We start from the raw sequence: 20,778 nt of genomic DNA on the forward strand, positions 1-20,778 counted from the left end.
AAGTGGATACCTGTTCTTTATCGTCACTTTATTAAGCTGACGGTAATCTATGCACAATCTCATGCTACCATCCTTCTTCTTAACTAGCAACACAGGTGCTCCCCAAGGTGACACACTTGGTCTTATAAACTTCTAATCAAGCAAGTCTTCTAACTGTTTCTTCAACTCTGCTAACTCAACTGCTGACATACGGTAAGGAGCCATCGACACAGGCTTCGTACCCGGCACAAGATCGATCGAAAATTCAACCTCCCTCTCTAGTGGTACATCTGGAATCTCATCAGGAAAAACTTCAGGAAATTCATTCACAACGGGCAATCTATCACTATCGACTGACTCTCTACAGACAAATACGCCATCAAGGAAAACATTAAGTTTCCATCATGCTCTAATCGCTTCAGCTGCTTGGTAGATAAAAATTCTGCTCCACTCTCTTCTTCAGCAGAAGAAAAGTACACCGTCTTACTAAAACAATTAATACGGACATGGTTGTACTCCAACCAGTCCATACAAAGGGTTACACAACAAACAACAAACAGGACAACAAGGACAATACAAAATTGTCACACAACACTACTAGGCTCGACACAACTCTACTAATTGACCGGACGGACCGACCTGCTCTGATACCAATTGTAACGCCCCGTTCTCCCAACAACGTAATATTAATTATTAAATCAGAGTAATCACACAACGGAGTGTCACACTACTTTTCAAAATTTCATAAATAGAAAATATCTATTTATTTAAATCCAACATTTAGAATATCTTAATAAACTGCAGCGGAATAATTCTTTAAAAATATAATTTCAACCAAAATTCAACATCAATGAAAATCTTGGCACAAAGGCCCCAACATAATTCAACTTTATTTTCAACAACGATAAACTCTAATAGCAAGTCTTTTCCCAAAATATGTGATACATAAAAGAAATGAGAAGACATTCGCAACGATTTCCCCATCCTAGTATGTATCAGAGCCCTAGACACTGAGCCGACCAAACCTACAAGTCATCAGTACCTGCACATTACCCACGGTCGAGGCAACATATACGCAGAAGGGGTGAGAAACTTATCCAATAATAATAATATATAATTCATCAAATTAATGAAAACAACAAGCATATCACAATAGACATCATTAATAATGTATATAAATAAACACATAAGCAACGACATAATTATTTTCAGCAACAAGGTACAACAACAACAACAACAACAACGTTATCACAACGACACCGACAATCGACACTGCGACAACTTCAACAACTCGACAATGCTACAACGACAACAACAACTCGACAATGCTATGACAACAACAACTAATGCATCATGCAGGTGGTACCAATCTACGCGCGTTGAATGCTAAGCATTCCAGGGCATAAGCCCCCAACAAATTGGATGGTTAAAGCATCCCAGGGCATAAACCCCCAACAGGTGAATGATAAACATTCCAGGGCATAAGCCCCCAAAGGGTGAATGATAAACATTCCAGGGCATGAGCCCCCAACAGATGTGAGTATGCAAATGGACTCAACTTGTGTATATCAACATACAACTCCAACAACGACTACAACAACAACATATGTGCCTACAACAATTATGACACACTCCCCAACTTAGACATTAGATGATACAACAACGTCAACAACGGAGGACAACAACATAGCATATATATAAAATCAATTACATTCATCTCAAGGTTCAAAACATCCTTCAAAAGCAATTAAGTTTTGATCAATATCACATAATCCAAATACTCATAAAACATCTCAACTAAGTCCCTAACACTTAAGTTTGAAGTTGGGAAACCAACCATAAGTTTTGGACTAACTTGGGAATAGTTATTCTAAGTTTTCTTAAAATTTTCTGAAGACCCACCTGGACTATTTTTATCATAACTCAAAATCTACAAATCTTTTCAACTCCAAACCAAGGCCATTATAAAGCTAACTTAATTATCTACAACTTTCATGTTTACATCAAAAGCTAATTCAAAACAGAAATGGGTGAAAAAACACAAAAAACGCAGAAACCGAAGTTCTGTCAGCACGAAGAAAACAGAACGTTGGCACGGCCCGTGCCATGCACGGCACGGCCGTGCTCGATTGACAGCACAGCTTTTTCTTCGTTTTTTCCGTTTTCACCATTTTGCGCATAAAATTCAAACCGTTAAGCGGATTTCAGTGCCGTTTTCGCCTACACGCTCCTGACATTTCCCTCTATCATAATCTACAGAAACATTCAATTTTCCACCACTCAAAAAAATCGATTTTCCAAACCTCACATAATCACTTGTCTGTAGAACATTCAGACACCGACGTTTCAATCGAAATTCCCAATTTTCAATCCTTGATTACCCAAAATACGTTTCAACAGAAGTTTTCAGGTTCAATTAGGCAATATATCAATCAAATAACATAGAAACATGCATCAACAACACAATTCATCATATTATAGCAATTAACCTAAAACTTTCTAACCCTAATACCAAAACACCACAATCATCAAAAATCAGAATTATACATATTATTAGTGAAAGGAATCCCACCCTTACCTTATCTCAGCAAATTCTACAGCAAAAACGGTTGGATTCTCTCTTCCTAGCTCTTCTCCTAGCCTTCTCTTGGTTCTTCTCCTCTTTCTCTCCAAAAACCAGTTTTTCTAATGTTTGTACGTGAAAATGTTTCTATCTCTTTTTCTTTCTTTTACTCCCAAAAATATAACTCTTTTCTTTTCTCACTTAACTCCCTTAATTTCTATTTAATTTCTACTTAATTCCCATTAACCAAAAATAAATACTAATTCTACTTATTTCTATTTCTCCTATTATTTCTACAAATAATAAAACCACATTCATTTAAATAATACACAACTCCATGAATCATATAATAAAATAGCATCACACCATATATCACATAAGAATCATATAATGTATATATTTCACATAAAATCACATATATATATAACAAATAAAGTCATATAAAATATTCACCCATCTACTAAAAATAATAGAATAAAAATGGGGCGTTACAGGTGGTGTTGTTGTGTTGTTGTGTTTGAGGTGTTTGAAAGTGAGTTTTTTGAGTGAAAAATTTGGTTATTGATTGAGTTATGCCATTGAAATGGAATTGGCAATTGAGAAGCTAGCAATGGAAGATTTAGTAGTTGAATTCTTGTGATGAGAGAATGAAAGAAGATGAAGGGAACATCACTGATAGTGAACCACAAAGCAAGGACATTGTTGTTCTTGATGTTGTTCCTATTTTCCAGAAATTGTTGTTTCTTAATTAAATTTAACTGAAAGGACGAAAAGCAGTAACTGTGACAAAGTTAAAGGACCGAAATAAATCAATTTTTAGTTAGAGGACCAAACCGATACCAATTAAATAGTTAGAGGACCAAAAAGGTAATTTAGCCATTAAACAACTTTTGTGACAACTTTCTCTCTCATACTCTCATTGTACTTTTATTCTCTCTGTTACTTTTTCTCTCTATATTGTTATTGTCCAATAAGAAGAGAGAAACAAAGGTTGTCACTAAAGTTGTTTGATTTTGATTGTTCAAATATCACCCCTCTAAATTAAGGGGTTAAATACTAGGCAAATTATATGGTACATCCAAAAATTTGAATGTATTAGTACACCAAATCAATAAATTAATGGTTAAATATGTTATTTTTTGAAAAGAAAAATTGTTTTCTATCACCTATAATTATAATAATTAAATATCATTTACCAAAAACGTTGACGAAATAAAATTTAATTTTTTAGTACTCATAATAGAGAATTTTGATTATTTTTACAATAAAATGTAAAAAAAAATAGTATGATTTTTATAAAATATAAATATCAACAAATAGCTCTTTATTCCATAAAAATAATAGTTAATTTAAAGATTTTTGAAGTAGGAGTACCGGTGCACCTTAATTTGCGGGTGTACCGTAAAAGTTTCTTAAATACTATTGTTACAACTAATTTGAGTTGAGAGGTTGACTATTACGGTTGTAGTTAACTTGGGGAGTTAAGTGTTACTTTTGAAAAATTGTCAATAAATAAGTGCTACCCTAAAACACTCTCATCGTACAACTACTGCTATATTCTCTCTCGTTGCTTTGACCCTGCCGCTCTATGATACCCAAACACTATTTCACTGTGAAACTATGATCAACATCTTCTCTCTTTAATTTGTATCTCATGGTTGTGTGATAGCCACTATAACTACCAGAACCCTCTTTATCGTTATATTCTACCCATGTAGCTGTGTGATACCCACCCAAACTACAAGAACCATCTCTTTCATTCCTTTGTGCCTCATTGTTGTGATACTCACCCAAACTACTAAAACCATATCTTTCATTGCTCTGTATCTCATCGCTTTGCAATACTCACTCTTTCACCATGAAAACTTTGTGATACGACGTCATTTGCGGTATTTTATGGTCATTTCTTTTTTTCATTGGTGGTCGGATTTAGACAAGTGTACCAAATCGTTTACTAAGTAATAAAGTGATAAATAGAGTATCGTATCCACATGGATTGTCGTTCAACCAGATAATTTGCGTTACTTATTTGAAAACAGTAAAAATAAAAGAGATAAAGGGTTTAGAGTTCTGCAAAGTTCATTTGTTTGCAACAGAGCAAAGTTCACCTGTTTTGATTGTAGAATGTTAGCGGTGGTTAGGATTATTCGAATTCCCTCTATTTAATTGTTTGAATTACGTAACAGTCAAGTCTTATTCATGTTATTTTATTATCTATCTAAGTGATGAGTTTGTGGGGTTTTACTACCTGTCAGCTGTCAAGTTGCAACTGCTGATCACACTAGTAGGTATGTGTGGGGTCTTACTCTTTCAGAGATATGGTTCATTCCCCTTCAACTATCGAATCACATCTGCTAATCACACGAGTAGGTACACGTGGGGTCATACTCTCTCAGAGGTAATTGGAACATAGACTAAAATTAGCATTCCTAAATTCTCATCGGTATAGTACAGATCTTCTTAAAGGTTCGCTCTTCTATGAATCATAAAAGCACATAACACACACTCTCAATCGGTTGTTCTACAAACGGGCAGCGCTATCAGCGTCTACCTTACCAAGGTTTGAGTAAAGGAAAGTTGCTGGACTGATTTAAGTCGTGAAGTTGCATGTTTCCCTAATTACTAACTAGTTACTTTTTGATTTAAATAGGTTTGCACCAATATTAGGTATGCCACCTCCCTAAGTACTTTTATCTTAGGGTTCTGCTTTATGGATGGTTTCCTTAATTACTAATTAGTTATTTTCTGATTAAGACGTGTATAAATATTAATATTAAGCATGTCACCTCCCTAAGTGCCTAAGTATCATGGTTATGCTTCAGAGGAGACAAATCTTACACACGACAGTAAAATTTAATAGCATAAAGAAAATAACTGAATGAAAACCTTAAAATAAATAAATTATTCAGCAACCAGAATAGAGGTTCATCTTAAAACCATAGTCTAAAAAGATTTAGTTACACATGGTAACTAAAGACAAATTACAAAAGAAATAAAACATATCCTAGAAAAACTTGAGGAGAGAAACTCCTCCCTTGAAGCTCCTAGTGTTTGCCTTCCTCGTGAACCGCTTTGTTCTGAATGAGAAATTACGAATGAGAAGAGTAGTGTTTATAGGGAGAGTTTTCACCTGAATTTAGAAAAAAAATATTGAGCTTTTGTTACAAAAAGTAACAAAATTTGAGTCATGGCCCGCACGAAACAAGCACCTAGGATCATGCGATAGGTGCATGTGAGAGAGGTTTCAGGCGCCAAATGCCTAGAACCATGCGTTAGGCGCCTCACCACATGCCTAGGCGCCCAAAACTACGTGCCTGACACACACGAGTGTTGTCTGGGTGTTGAAATGTCTGTTTCTTGTCTTTTTGGGTATTTGATTTCATATAAGATGTTTTAGAACCTGGGAACAAAATTCCTCCATTTGTGACGTTTTACGAGACCTCTTGAATGAAGGTCTTCATAAATCTTCAGATGCTTTGCTTTACCGATTTACATGTTTTCTTGGTAAATTAATACGTGTCTTCAATCATACACTTCAACAACCAATCCTGGCCTTTCACGAGTGGCACGAAACATACATACAAATTTCGGTCCAAATGTGTATTATTTGGACGGACACGTGTTAAAGTTGTTAAACAATGTGGTGGGAAAAAAAACCCAGAAATTAACACCCGGTGGGTAAACTTACCAAACCAACACACACAGTCACCGATATCGTAACTTGAAAACTCAAACCAAACACTGACACAGTCTTCGAACCAAATACACCATTTTCATGGCATCATCACGAATCATCTCCCATTCTCCGCCAAATCTCCACCGTCAATCCCCCTCCTTCGACTCCGTTAAACCCATCCCCACCGTCAATCTCACTCTTCTCGCAAAACGACACCGTAACCTCTGCATTCGCGCTTCTCAGAACGACACATCACACTCCGTGGAATTGCAAACAAGTCCAAACGACGTCGTTTCCAAAGATCCAATCGCTCTTCCGAGGCCTTTGTCTTCCAATCTGTTAAACAGTGCTGTTTCTGATGGTTCACGCCTTCGTGTTGCTTATCAGGTATTTATTTTCTTTCTTCTTCTTGCATTGCATGCAAAACATTTGTAACCGAAGTTAATTTTGATGATTGAATTTTATTATATATTGTTTTGTGATTTCATATAGTTTAATATTTTTCAGGGGGTTCAAGGTGCTTACAGTGAATCCGCGGCACGAAAGGCTTACCCTAATTGTGAAGCTGTGCCTTGTGAACAATTTGACACCGCTTTTGAGGTAATATTCTGTTACCCGTAGCTGCATTTTTTTTTAATGAGATTGGTTGCGATAGTGTTATTTCTTTATCAAATTCCTTTGTTTTTGTGCTTGAGTGGGTGATTGAATTGAACTTGTTTTCACTTCTACAATCTGGTCTGTTGATGTGTCAATTGAACTTGTTTACACCATAGTCACACAATTCGCAATTCGCTTTGGTACGCGGTACGGGTACGGGTTCGCGGTACGCGACATGAGAAGAATTCGGTACGTATGGGGATATAGAGCTTCGGTTCGCGTCGGTTCGTAGTACTATTACTATCCATTTAAGTATAATAAACTATCAATAAATTTTAAAAAAAAATTATTTTTTACTAGAATTTTAAACAAAATTTAAAATTTATTAGTAATCTCTAAATATTTACATCCAAATATGAGTCTTTCTAGCAAACGAGTGTCCACTTCCCAAATTTTTTTTTCCAAAATTCATTTTTTTTATCGATGTTATTGTACAAGAGACGTTCAAAAATAAATATTTTAAAAGTAAAATATTTTTTAAAAAAATAAAGAATGATTAACATAAGTAAATAATTGGAATAAGTATTTCAAAAATAAAATTAAAGTGCATCTTGATTCATGTTTTTTGGTGGGTCAAAATCTCTTTGATGGTTGAACAAAAAAAAAAAGCCCAAGATAAAGAGTAACTTAAATGGGTCGGGTCAGGAACATTTGCAGCCTAGCCCAATCACCTGTCTTCTTCAACCTAACAACGCAAAACTGCAGCCGCAAGAAAACACAGAAAACTGCAGCCACACTTCGTTGCCATTTCAAAGTCGATTTCACGCCTGCGTTTGAGAGCTTAAAACTTGCGTAAATGTCCATGGTGTTCAAACGCGTTCATGGTACTTCGGTTCGTTGAGTTTCACGAATTTTGGTACGAATTCCGGCGAACCAATACGCCGACGAACTGCGAACCGGTTCGCGCGAACCAATTCGCGGTTCTCCAATAAACCGGCGAATTATGTGACTATGGTTTACACGTTGGATAGTGTTAGGACTTAAGCTCGCTGGGAGAGCACAACCCAAAAGACTAGTCCATTAGGTAAGAGAGCCTCATGTCAAGTCGAGCACTTTTATCTGCTCGATGTGGGACTCCTAACATATAGAAAGTATACGTCGAGTAACATATAAGCGAGAAGGTATAACTAATGGCTTAAGGTTTTGAGAGTGAAGATGTGGGTTTAATGTGATGATCTACCCCTAGTGTTGTAAGCTCATCCAGAGGTCCCAACAGAGGCATTGGAGCTTGGTTTGACTTGGTGGGGGGAGCGGGAGTGACTCCCAGTGTTCGACCAAGGATACAAGAGTTTCACAACTGAGGGAGTGACTGTTGATGTGTCAAGTGTGTATTAAATTTTCTGCATTGGATGTACGAGTATACGCTGAGCAACATTTAAGTGAAAAGACCCATATATCTAATGTCATAAGATTTTGATTGAAGACGTAGTGTCCAAACTCATTTGTTTTGACTGCTCTTAGTTGAATGTCATGATCAACCCTTAGTGTTACAGGCTCCCCCGAAGTCCTAACATAGTTTTCTTTATGGATTTTCATTTTATTTTGATGTCAATTGACAAAATATAACTGGTAGTTTTGTAGTACAAGCTCTCACCAATTAAAGTTTGAACTCACGTATTCCAGTTCGTTGTTTTTAGTTTCTGATTATTGCTTTCTTATGGTGGTTACCTTTTAAATACCAAGATGGATAGTTCTAACTTTCTGTAGTCTTTATTTTTCTTTGTCTGGCATTTCATTCTAGGCTGTAGAAAGATGGCTTGTGGACAGAGCAGTTTTGCCCATTGAGAATTCATTGGGAGGTAGCATCCACAGAAATTACGACCTTCTACTCAGGCACCACTTACACATAGTAGGAGAAGTAAAATATGCAGTCCATCATTGTTTGATGGCCAACCCTGGTGTTAAGCTTCAGGATTTGAAGCGTGTTCTTAGTCATCCACAGGTGTGATTCTGACATTTTATACCTTACATTAAACTTTTTTTTTTGCAACTATAATCTCATGCAAGATGGTGATGATGTTTTAGGCTCTTGCACAATGTGAGAACACCTTGACGGGGTTTGGCTTAGTCAGAGAAGCGGTTGATGATACAGCCGGTGCTGCAAAGGTAAATGTAGAATTGTTGGCAGCTGTTTTTCTTGTATCATTTCCAGTGTTCATGTTTATTCATGGTCATATTTATGTACATTTGACTTGTTCTGCTCCATGTTTGATTTTAAAAGGCTCTTGTTAGCAAGTGTCCTTAGGGAACTAGTTAAGTATAAATGCATATCTAGAAGTTTAGAAGAGTATAAAGCACGTTTGCTTGTGCTGAACACGGACTTCTCAATAACATGCAGCACAAAATTGTTTTATAATTTAACTGTTTGTCACTTTGTCCACTGTTGTTTAGTGTATATTGTCCCTTAGGATGCATCAAACACAACCTTAAATTTTTGTGGTACAACGATCACGGCATCTTTGGAATGATACCCACCTTTATTGTGTAGAAATATGCTTCTTTGAGATTTCAAAGCATTTTGGCTCTTAGTTTATAAAAGTATATTATCCTTGCCTTGATCTAGTCAAATCTCAATCCGCCTGAAAAATTAGCAAAATTTAATTAGCCCCCGAAGGCATGATTGTATATTGTCCCTTGGGGTAAAGGATAGATTATCATTTTTGACTGCTGTTGTTGACTTGTTTTTCAATATCCAGCTATCCATTCCTAACATAGTTACAAATTATAGCATGTTGCCCAAAAAAAACTACAAGATGCAGGAGCTGTTGCTAGCTCTGCTGCTGCAGAGATCTATGGCTTAAATATACTTGCTCAAGACATTCAGGTTTGGGTCTATGTGTCACTCTATTTTAAATTAAATGGTAGACAATTAATGTTTTTCATGAATTTGATGACCAATGGATTTGTATTGGCAGGATGATAGTGATAATATCACCCGATTTTTAGTGTTGGCGCGAGAACCGATACTTCCAGGCACAGATAGGCCATTCAAGGTAATAGCTGAAATTACTGGATTGAATGCATCATATGTTACCCCAGTTTTTTGGTTTTATGCTTACTGACACCAATATTGAATATTGCTGTTGACTGTGGTGTTGAATTCTCAGACAAGCATAGTTTTTTCTTTAGAAGAGGGTCCCGGGGTGCTTTTCAAGGCCCTTGCTGTTTTTGCCCTGCGTCAAATTAATCTTTCAAAGGTTAGTTGTCCTCTTGAAGTGAGCTGATATATCTTTTATGGAGTTTATATTTGCATGTATGCTTTTTATGTGTTTCTGATTGTACAATTGATTAACTCTTCTTATAGATTGAAAGTCGTCCTTTGCGTAAGCAACCTCTACGAATATCTGATGATAACAACAATAGGTATTCCAAGTACAAGTAGTGAAGGCCATAGCCATAATTCATTTTCCGAGTTCTAATTCATTCATCTTTTAATCGGTTCAAATCATTATTAGTGTTGCGTTTACGAAGATGTTTGATTGTTAATAATTGTTGAGCTTACCACAGTTATATCTTAAACAGGTACTTTGATTATCTTTTCTATGTTGATTTTGAAGCATCAATGGCTGATCAGAATGCACAAAATGCCTTAAGGCATCTAAAGGTGTGACTTGGTTTAATCTTATGAAGCGTATTAAGGATTATCTGTGAATAGGTGCTCTAAAATAAATATAATTTGCAGGAGTTTGCTACATTCTTGCGAGTGCTGGGGAGTTATCCTATGGACACTAGCACGGCGTAAATAATCTCCAAAAGAGGTGAGTGCCATTTCTTAAAACTTTTACTGAATGTGAATGACCTCTAATTTTTGCGTGGAGCTTTATGCCTTTATCTATTGTTGCACTAATGAATACCTATGTTGAAAAGCGTTAAAAAAAAAAAAAAACCTATGTTGAAAACCAAGCCAGATTATTTAAATTTGGTGGGAATGGCTAATCCTTTACTGTTTTTAAATTATGATGTATGAGCTTTATCAACTCCCCCAAACTGTTTTCTTGTTTAATCTTTATATAAAATTATTCTCAGTGTCTGCAATGCATTCCTTACTTGGAATTCCTTAATTCTGTTATGTTGGTTCAATCCTTCCACCTCTCCCTTCCCAGAAAATAAAAATAAAATAAAAAAGGAATCCAATATAAATATTGATGACTTGGCTTCCCTGCTAGAAGTCTCTATGTCATTGCCAATTTTGACATGCTATCATGTAATTGTGCTAAGCCTGATATATCTCTTGTGCTGGTTTATTTCATTTTATTTTGGAACTTTTATTTTTCTCATGCTTTTTTTATTTTTCTCATGCTTTTGCTGTATACTACTGATGGTGCAGGACTTGCAGATATTGTTACTTTTCATACAGCACAGTTCTTCCAGCCATCGAATCTTGTGAATGGAAATAGAGTTTACTATGATTCAATATACAGATAAACAGAAAACAATAGTATCAGATGTTCAAGCTCCTTAAAATTTTGATGGGTGTTATTCAACATTATGAATCAGCGTGTTTGTTCAAATATTTTCTCCTGGTTGTCCTTGCTACCAGTTCTCTTGGATGTTTTATGGTTGTCCTTGCTACCAGTTCTCTTGGATGTTTTAAAATGCCAATGGCTAAATGCAAAGTGATGCGACTGTGTATTTATGTATTTTTTAAAAACAGTAGAAACTCATTTTTGTACGAAGAGGAGACTGTATTTCCTCTACTATTTGCTACCTCTCTAGTGGCCGTCATGGATTATTTTAGGAAATGCATTTTGTACTCTTAATTTATGCGTCCAGTTTGTACTTTACACCCTTATTTAACATTAGTTATTGTAATTCACCCTTTATTCTTGTTCTTACGGTGAGTACAATACTTAACCGGGGTTTAGTATCTGATTAGGTCATGCCTTGAGAATGATCTCAAGGGGGTTATTTATAGCCTGATTGAGCCTCTTATTTCGTGACCTAATCCTTAAGTCACTTGTGATAGGGGAAAACACGTATATCTCCCTAAATCCGGATTATGGCCGAATATTTAGCCTCAAGGTTCGGCATGTTGGTTTCGGGGGATAAGGAAAGAGTAGTGATGTTTGAACAATCATTTGACAAAACTTTTCTCCCTCTTTTTATTGGTTGGAAACAATAGAGAGAAAAAGGAAGAGAGATAATAAAAATATAATGTGAGTATTAAAGAGTGAGTTGTCAAAAAATTGTCACATAATAGTAGTACAAATATCATAGTATTGGTAGTGTCTTCGTACAGGGCTACCGTTTGAATGCCATATATTTTCGTTTTGATGCGTTTGTATTTTGTACAAGTAGTTGAGATTGATGCACTTGAGAGCCCTAATTTCCTTTCGTTAAAGTCAATGGTCGAATTTCACCAAGGGACAAATTTATTAATTAAGGGCGGAGAGTGGAACTAGCTTCTATAATTTTAACAGTAGAGGAACGTGAGAAGCCCCATTTTTCAACGCAAAACCAAACATACGAGAAGTTTACATATACTTCAGAGTCTTCCCTTTTCCAACCATCAATTTCTAGTTCAATAACTTCTTGGGAATATCCAAATTTCTCTTCCCCTATTCTAATGCAATAAAAAAACACAATCACACATACAAAAAGCGGCAAAAACATTTAGGCGCAATATAATATCTGTTGGTGGCACACAAGACAACCGAAAATGTTGTGATCTGCACATCATCATGCATTACTTCCAAATTTGATTTAAGGACTGAGGATTTCAAATTCAAGTTTGTATGGAACAGTTGTTGACGACCAAAAAAAAAAGTTTGCATGGAAATTAACAATGGACTTAGTTTATTAAAAAAAAAAAAATGGACTTAGGGGGTATTTGTTTCTTGGTTACGAAATTTGCTCCCAGGATTAACTTTTTCTAGAAATATAATGATGGGAATCCTTGTCCAAAGAATGTTTAAGAAAAGTGTTTGGATAAGTTCCTAAGAATAATCTTTTTAAAATTTCTATCAATTACAATTATTTTAAATATTCATAAAAATCATGTTCCATCGTGTGTATAAATTGATGTTCATTTTCTTAATTAATTAATATAATACGTACCAAAAAATAATAATAAGTACATGTAAAAGAAGAAAAATAAAATGTTACGGCAGTTAAGGTATGGGGTTACTGGATTAGTGGGGTTAACACATTACTTTGCACAAAACAACCGACGGGAATGAAGTTTTCCATGATAATCACTCGGAATAAAAGCACTCCCTTCATGGGAAAAAAGTATTTCCGAGTATAATCTGTTTCTAGGAATATATATTTTTTCCTTTATAACAAACATGGATACAATTATTGCTAACGAATAAGTTTTACAACTTTGAAACAAACGCACCCTTAGTTAAATAAAACATCCAAAAGAAAACTAGCACGCTGAGACAACAGTTAAAAATATGTACTGTTCACATTATGACTGAGAAAACATCAATACGCATGAGAACCTTCAATCACATTGTAACAGAGAGAACATGTCACTACGTTTAGGTGTAATGAAAATCTAATTTCATACACAGTTCCAAAAAAAATATGCCAAAATATAATCTGATGTTGGTATTTACTTCCTAACAACCAACAATATACTAAGATAAAATTTGCTTAAGCAGCAACTGGGTAGACAAAGGTTCAAAAACACTAGACACTAAATTGGAGGCCTTCAAAATCGTATTAGTGGAAACCAGATTTTATTGTTGAGCACGCTGGCCGGAATGTTTAGCCATTAGATCTCTGATCAAGGCCAGAATCTCACTTCGCATGCAGGCAACAGCAGATGGAGTAACCTGTTCCTTCACCTCAGAGAACCACAGATCATTTGCATCAGTTTTTTTACTATTTACATACCACTCGCATATCACTCTTGCTATGGCTGTGACATACAAGCCACAATCATAACCATTCGCTTGCCTAGGTGAATCAGTCCATTCCAAATAGCCAGCCTTGGAACCCGATGCAGATAATCCCATGTATCCAACAACAGCTTTATAGAGTTTCTTAGCAGGTGTTGCATTCATGCTTCTGCAGCTGTCATGATGAACAAATACATTCGCATTGCGGTAGTATGCAAGTAAGCTCCAATGAGATCCACCTTCATATATCTTAACATCATCGTTATTATTGATTGGAAATAAAACCAGTGTTTTATCAGACAAATGAAGGGGATCTAAGAAATCTTTGAGAGCCTCAACAACAGGACATTGTATTATCCAAAATGCGATAGATGGTGGAACCAGTAAGATATCCTGAGAGGGATGGGATGAAGAAAGATAACTGAGATGAAACTCGATAATTCGATCATTCAAAAAATATGGACCACCGAGGATGCCTAGATCAGATCGTCTAAGCACCACATCATTGTAGCTGAGAATCTTATCATCTGCTTCTGATTTCCCCATCTTTGTATAGAAGCTAATCTGAAGAAAACAAGTTCAGATTCGGCTTAGTTAGATTTAACTCGCGACATTATGGGAAGAAAAAAAAAAAACATGCATAGGGAAAGACTCAGTAATTGCTATTTGGTGCTTTAGTTTAGGTAACACAACATAGACATTCTAAAATGTTTGCTAAAGGTAAAGGTCCGTACAAATGTGGGAAAATTATGAGAAAAAATGAATAATTGAATAAACAAACTGTTCAAAAGATCAATTCGTTACTTGGTGTTATTATACACACTCCCATTTACAAGTACTTTACTATGCATGAAAACAAATATATTTTCCATCATACATGTAACATGGCCTAGTTGTAAACCACACGGGCGTTTGAACTTGTTGGTGTTTAACTATAAGTTTTGTGAGACTGTTATTGAGAACTTATGAAAACAACTTATGACACTGTTCAAAAGTTGTTTTCTGCTTATTTTCATAAGTTCTGCATGATAGTTTATGAAAGCAACTTATAACTTTTATACAAAAACAATTTAACTTTATTTTATCTTTCCCAATAGAAATAGCTTATACATAAACGCTTGTCATGATAAGCACTTATGCTATAAGCTGCAAATAAGCTATTTATCCAAAGAGGGCCTTAGTTTCATAAACTCCTCGCGGCTTATATGTAGACTTTAGTCTTTAACGCATAACTGTTTAATTCTTTGTTTGCACAAACCCCCTTCATTAACACACTCTTAGCATAAAAGAAATTTTATTTTATTTCCCAAGAATAAATCAAAAACATAAATAATCAAAATAAAAAATGTAATGCATAAGATCAGATAAATGTGTTCTAAACTTTCACTAATTCTTACGAATTACCTTCAATCAATCAAACAATGATCAAATCCAAATCATAACTAATCTTGTTTGCTTTCACGGAAGAGAAAACCCTAATTCTCTTTCTTTGATACAAAAAAAATGTAACTATAACGAATGAAGAAAACCTAGAATCTAACCTAAAATTTAACCTAATTGAGTATTGGTGTGATAGAATTGAATTGGAATGAATTGAAAAGAATAACAAGAAATAGAGTAGCAGAATCGATGATGACTTACAATGATTGAGTGCGTGGAGTCGAGAACGGAGAATCTGCTATGTATGTAAGGATTCAGAGAAAGCTTCGGTACCCTGTGTTTTTTATTTATATACACACACCAAGTGAGAACGAAAAAATGGTAAACAAGGGTTTAGACAGACAGCGTAAATAATTAGGGTCTTTGGTCTTCCCAAATAATTATATATTTTTTCATTGTTTATATTTATTTATTTAGAGTTTAAAGATTAATTTATAGTTGTACAAAAAAAAAAAAAAGAACATTAATTTATAGATTTTAATGGGAGGTACCCAAAAACGCTTATATAAGATGGAACATACCTCTTCTAACTTAACGAAGATTCTGAGTTCGAAGTCAGCATTGGACATGCAACAGTTCTAAAACTCTTAGAGAGAGCTTGCCCCCCATTTGAGTCCCACAATGATCGAGAGATTAGTTTCCGCACTTGTGCGCGGAGATACTCGGCCAACGCCCAAAAGAGTTTAATGGGAGGTACACAAATGGTGTGAAATACTTTTAGGACGTTGTCTAATTAAAGCACATATCTTACCTATAAACATATATCATAACCGTTTTACAAAACAATCATCATTTTCTCAATTTTTATTGGGCATCGTGTAAAACTAATTTACACCGACAATGCATTATTGTTTTCTTTCCTCTTGTTTAATATCTTTCTTTCTTGTGTCAAAAAAATATCTTTCTTTTTATCATATCACACTTCCTTTATCTTTTTATCTTAAGATGTGTCCACTCAATGAATGGAGTATTAATCAAACATTATTCTTCATGAATTGGTCAAATTGAGTCATTAGTTCATGATTTGATTTTGCCTTTGGTGTAAAAATTACAAGCACCAATTAAGGTCGATAAAGCTCACATAGTTTTATTTATCAGCATTTTAAATGTCGTTTTTTTCTAATTTTTTATGAGGTTTATTTGTTAGGCATATATGCCATTTAATGATTTTATTTTAATTTAGGATTTAATGAGCCAAATGAAGTTAGAACTCTATATGTTTTAATTCATATTATAAAATGAGAAGTTTGAATTTTATATTGAATAATAACAGGGACTTTGCTTGTGGCGCTCAATTCAACCAATCAACTTAAACTTTTATAACCGGTTGTAACGTCTTTTCGATTTATCAATTAGATATCCATTTTACTGCGACGTCTTTCACAAATTCATCTTTGTGACTTCTGATTTAGTTTTGACAACCATTGAAGATTGCATCCCAAACCCAAACACATAACAACACTCAGTCCAAAAAATTGCCACTCAAAAGTAAGGAAATTGATAGATGCAGCAAGAGAATTATCAAGAAAATATCCCGATGGTTTAATTCATCAATACCTTTCCTTACCTTTCTTTAATTACATCCCATTAGCTCCCTTGATTTTTAGCCAATAACAAATTTAATTGGCTTAAACCTTTTCTCGATCAATTCTAAATAAAAACTCTCTAGATAAATAACATTATTCCAAAAGTAAATGATATATGATTTCCTCAACGCCACAACCCGCCACACCTAATTGGCATTCTAAATTATCACTTAAATTTTGATTCTCTATTCAACACAATTATGTATTATGTGAACCTGAGAGTATCTTGATCCAAGAAAAATTCACATGGATATGAACATATTGTTACGAAAAAACTTTATGAAACTTCATTTTTTGGTGACTACATATCCATCTTCGTTTACTATATTATATTGAATGAATACTGATGGGACCAGGGACCAAAGTGACTATGAAAGTATCAACAAAATATACTACCCTTAGCATAGATTCAATGGTTAGTGTCGGTGCTGCCAAGTTGAAGTCTGATTCAAGTCAAATAATAGCTTTTTTTTACCTTACTTACAGATGTAGTATACTCTACATAGCCTCAATTAGCAGCTATCATCATGATAGTGGTGACACCACTATGGCTTTATTGTAATTTTTTTCTTCTTTCAAATAAAACAGTCAATCAGGCAGATACTTTTTTGTGGTGGTCGGGGTTTGAACTATAGACCTTGCATATATTATGTATTGTCCATACCAACTGAGCTATACTCACGAGGACAATCACGCGGATACTTTAAACATTAAGGGGGATGTATTGAATTAGGATTCTATGGGATTTTAAAAGACTTTTTAATTATGAAAAAGTCTTGTGGTATTCAATCAAGACTTTTTGCAACTTAAAAAAAGTCTTGTGGTATTCAATCAAGACTCTTTGTCATTTTAAAAAAGTCTTGAGGTATTCAATCAAAACTTTTCATCACTTAAAAAAAGTCTCATGGTATTCAAAATCATTCAAATTTCGAAGGATTGTTTAATAAATTGGATTTTGATGGATTTTGTGGGATTTTGTAGTGTAATTTTAACAAGAAAAAGTATTTCATGAAAAGATGAGATTTCTTGGGATTGTTTTTCATTTAAAAGTTACTATCTCTTTCTTCTCCCTTCTCTCTCTCCCCTCCCCCCTCTCTCCTTTCTCTCTTCGTCTCTCTATCTCTCCATTCTCTCTCTCTCTCTCTCTCTCTCTCTCTCTCTCACCTCTCTTAGAAAAACTCAAACGACTTCTCTAATTTCAAACACAAAATGAGGGCTGACACAATATTTTTTTTTTGAAAGATTTGTAAGGGCTGTCATAATTTTAAATATGTACAATTGAATTTTGTGGGAATAACATTTTTAACAAATAAAAAATGTGTATGGAGAATAATGTGTTAAGAGTGTTTTTTAGTCCCTTAAAATCTTATAAAATCCATAAAATCCTTAAAATTTTAAAATCAATAGTAAAAGAATTTTTTATTGGTTTTATTTTTCTTTATTCAAACGCTAAAATTTATTTGTTCATTATTTTTATCATTCACACTTGTAAGTTTGTTCTTTTTTTCCCTAAAATTCATTGAATCCTTTAAAATTTTAAAATCCCATAAAATCCTTTGAAATCCTTAAAAGTCAATGTGATAAATCCATTAAAATCTTGAGTGTATAAAGTCTTTTACATAAAAAGTCTTTTAAAATCTCACAGAATCAATACAATCTCACACAGTCTTTTAAAATCTTAAAGACTTTTTTTTATTAAAATAGTCTTTTAAAATCCTAATCCAATACACCCCCCTAAGATTGTATTTGTATCGGATACATAACAAATACTAATATTCTTTATATATTCATGGGCACTCGTTTATATGTATCCAAAAAAAATATTTTATTGAATACTTATAGAATACTTTTTATATAGGTACAAATACTTAGAAGGTACACATCATAAAAAAGATCAACGATAACAAAAGTAAACAATATTAATGAAGAATATATAATGCATGTTTTTTTAAGTATTATATAAGTATATAAGTTTTATTTTTCCTTAAAAAAAGTTTATGAGCTTGCATGTATAATGAGGGTAAAAATGACATTACGTGAGTTGACAGTGTGGTGAAGTTCTTTACAGCACGTGGTTAATGAGCTTGCATTGAGCAGTTAACCTACTAATTGCATGGTGTAACACCCCGTTTTTCCAACGTAAAAATTTCATAAATAAATCAGAGTTTTTCAACTTTAAACGGAATGCTACACTTCTTAAAAATTCATAAACTGAATAAATAACAATTTATTCTTCAAAATCATTTAACATAAGTAATTCAAAACTTCGCAGCGGAAATTAGTTTAACAATAAAAATAATCTTTGGCACGCAGGCCTCAACATAAAAATCTCATAAGTCTTGTTCAACATTAATTCATAAAAATCCATAAGTAATACGTAAGGAATATAAATAGAAGACATAATTCCATCCCGTTACGTATCAGAGCACCTAAGACACACTTGCGAGGAGTCCACTCACGACCGCAACTAATCCTGGTTACCTGCAAGTTACCCATACGAAGAGCAACATTTCCAAGCAGAGGGGTGAGATTTCTCAAACAATAATATTAAGCATATAAATCATATAAAGTATATTCAACAACTTAAACATCTTATAATTCATTAATCATATCTAATAACTTAAACTTCCTTAACTAGTGTCATTATCCTTCCTACATTAGTCATATACTTCATCAAGTAATCTCAATTATTATTCATAAAACATCTTATCTTAAACCATGATCATAAGCATCAATATCTAACACCAAATATAATCGTAAGCATCATCATATAATTCACATAAGTATCATTATCAAAACATAGCATTTATCGAAAACAAGTTCATAATCAAGTTCATAATCAACTTCATAAACAAACATCATCATTAAATCATAATCATCAAATCACAATCAAACTTCATAATCAAAGATCACTTAACTCGACAATGCGACTCAACTCGACTATGTAACTCTTAACATCTCAAATCATCTTAGCATCTTGACAACTTAACAACTTGACAACTCCACAACTTCACATCTTAAATCATCTTAAAACTTCTTGATATGCAAATTCATTTGGTACCAATACAGAGCATCAAGCTCCCAACCAACTTATATGAGCGTAAATAGGCTCTTCAGAGCATCAAGCTCCCAACCAACTTATATGAGCGTAAATAGGCTCTTCAGAGCATCAAGCTCCCAACCAATCGTGTGAATGACTAAGCATTCCAGAGCATCAAGCCCCCAACCAACGTATATGAGTATGCAATGGACTCAACTTCCTATAACTTAGACAACTTCATGAACATCTATGACATCCTAACATCTTGATATCTTGACAACATAACATCTTAATAACTTGATGACTTCATAACGACTTGACGACTTAACAACTCTTATCATCTTAACGTCTTAACATCTTAACATCTTGACAACATATGGATCACATAAATAATTCATGTCATATCATAATATAACAATATCAAATGATAATAAACAACATCTTAAAACATCATATTCATCAATCATAAACAACTTCATATAACATCGTATTTAAACATCAACAATAATTCACTACGTATCTTTGTAAAAACATAATAAATTATCCACAACATATTTTCATGTCAAACCAAAGCTATTGGAAAGATATCACAAATATCAACAACTTTCATGTTTACGCCTAAGACCAATTCTGTACCGATCAGTACCAGTTTTTATTTTAAATTCGGAAAAGTTGTGCTGAAAGTCCATAAAAATTCACTGTGACCTACGTGCAGTAATTTGACCATAACTCAAGTTCTATAAATCCTATTGACGTGAGACCAACTGTAACGCCCGTCTTAATTATTTACTTAATTTAATGTGGATTTATATATTTATTTATATATATATATTTATATGATTTAAGAATTTAAATAGTTTGCATGATTTATAGATAAATTATGTGATTTTCTAGAATGACGTGAAGTATATTGATGTTGTGAAGTTGTTATGTTGGTGTGACTTATTTTATTATTAAATAAAATAAGATATGAGAAATAAAATAAAAAT

The 20,778-nt window shown here is 34.0% G+C and overlaps 2 protein-coding genes and 1 long non-coding RNA gene across 4 annotated transcripts; 1 reads left to right on the forward strand and 2 right to left on the reverse strand.

The window, feature by feature from the left end:
- Positions 1-669: 669 nt before the first annotated feature.
- On the reverse strand, positions 670-2,777 carry LOC146930499 (uncharacterized). The gene is made up of 2 exons (XR_015008339.1): positions 2,558-2,777; positions 670-1,021 (listed from the first exon to the last, which is right to left on the reverse strand). It is a non-coding gene; the product is annotated as an uncharacterized LOC146930499 (long non-coding RNA).
- A 3,420-nt stretch (positions 2,778-6,197) lies between these two features.
- Positions 6,198-11,698, forward strand: LOC146930500 (arogenate dehydratase 2-like). Of its 2 annotated transcripts, XR_015006415.1 has the most exons (12): positions 6,198-6,605; positions 6,726-6,818; positions 8,617-8,817; positions 8,901-8,981; positions 9,604-9,699; positions 9,791-9,868; positions 9,983-10,072; positions 10,180-10,238; positions 10,398-10,479; positions 10,558-10,633; positions 11,203-11,278; positions 11,570-11,698. XR_015006415.1 is itself a non-coding variant. In XM_085702022.1 (11 exons), the coding sequence occupies exons 1-10, from the start codon at positions 6,318-6,320 to the stop codon at positions 10,615-10,617; spliced, it is 1,128 nt and encodes a 375-aa protein (XP_085558148.1). In that variant the 5' UTR covers positions 6,198-6,317; the 3' UTR covers positions 10,618-10,633; positions 11,203-11,698. The 2 variants fall into 2 exon arrangements, 1 of the variants encoding a protein (XP_085558148.1); XM_085702022.1 differs by having other exon boundaries at positions 11,203-11,698.
- Positions 11,699-13,265: 1,567 nt separating this feature from the next.
- LOC146930501 (Cysteine proteinases superfamily protein) lies at positions 13,266-15,519 on the reverse strand. Its single transcript, XM_085702023.1, has 2 exons — positions 15,365-15,519; positions 13,266-14,287 (listed from the first exon to the last, which is right to left on the reverse strand). The coding sequence occupies exon 2, from the start codon at positions 14,267-14,269 to the stop codon at positions 13,562-13,564; it is 708 nt and encodes a 235-aa protein (XP_085558149.1). The 5' UTR covers positions 14,270-14,287; positions 15,365-15,519; the 3' UTR covers positions 13,266-13,561.
- Between the last annotated feature and the right edge of the window lie 5,259 nt (positions 15,520-20,778).

This window comes from Medicago sativa, chromosome 4 (genome assembly GCF_051527215.1).
Source record: "Medicago sativa cultivar Bolivia chromosome 4, Bolivia_mono, whole genome shotgun sequence".
NCBI classification, from domain to species: Eukaryota; Viridiplantae; Streptophyta; class Magnoliopsida; order Fabales; family Fabaceae; genus Medicago; species Medicago sativa.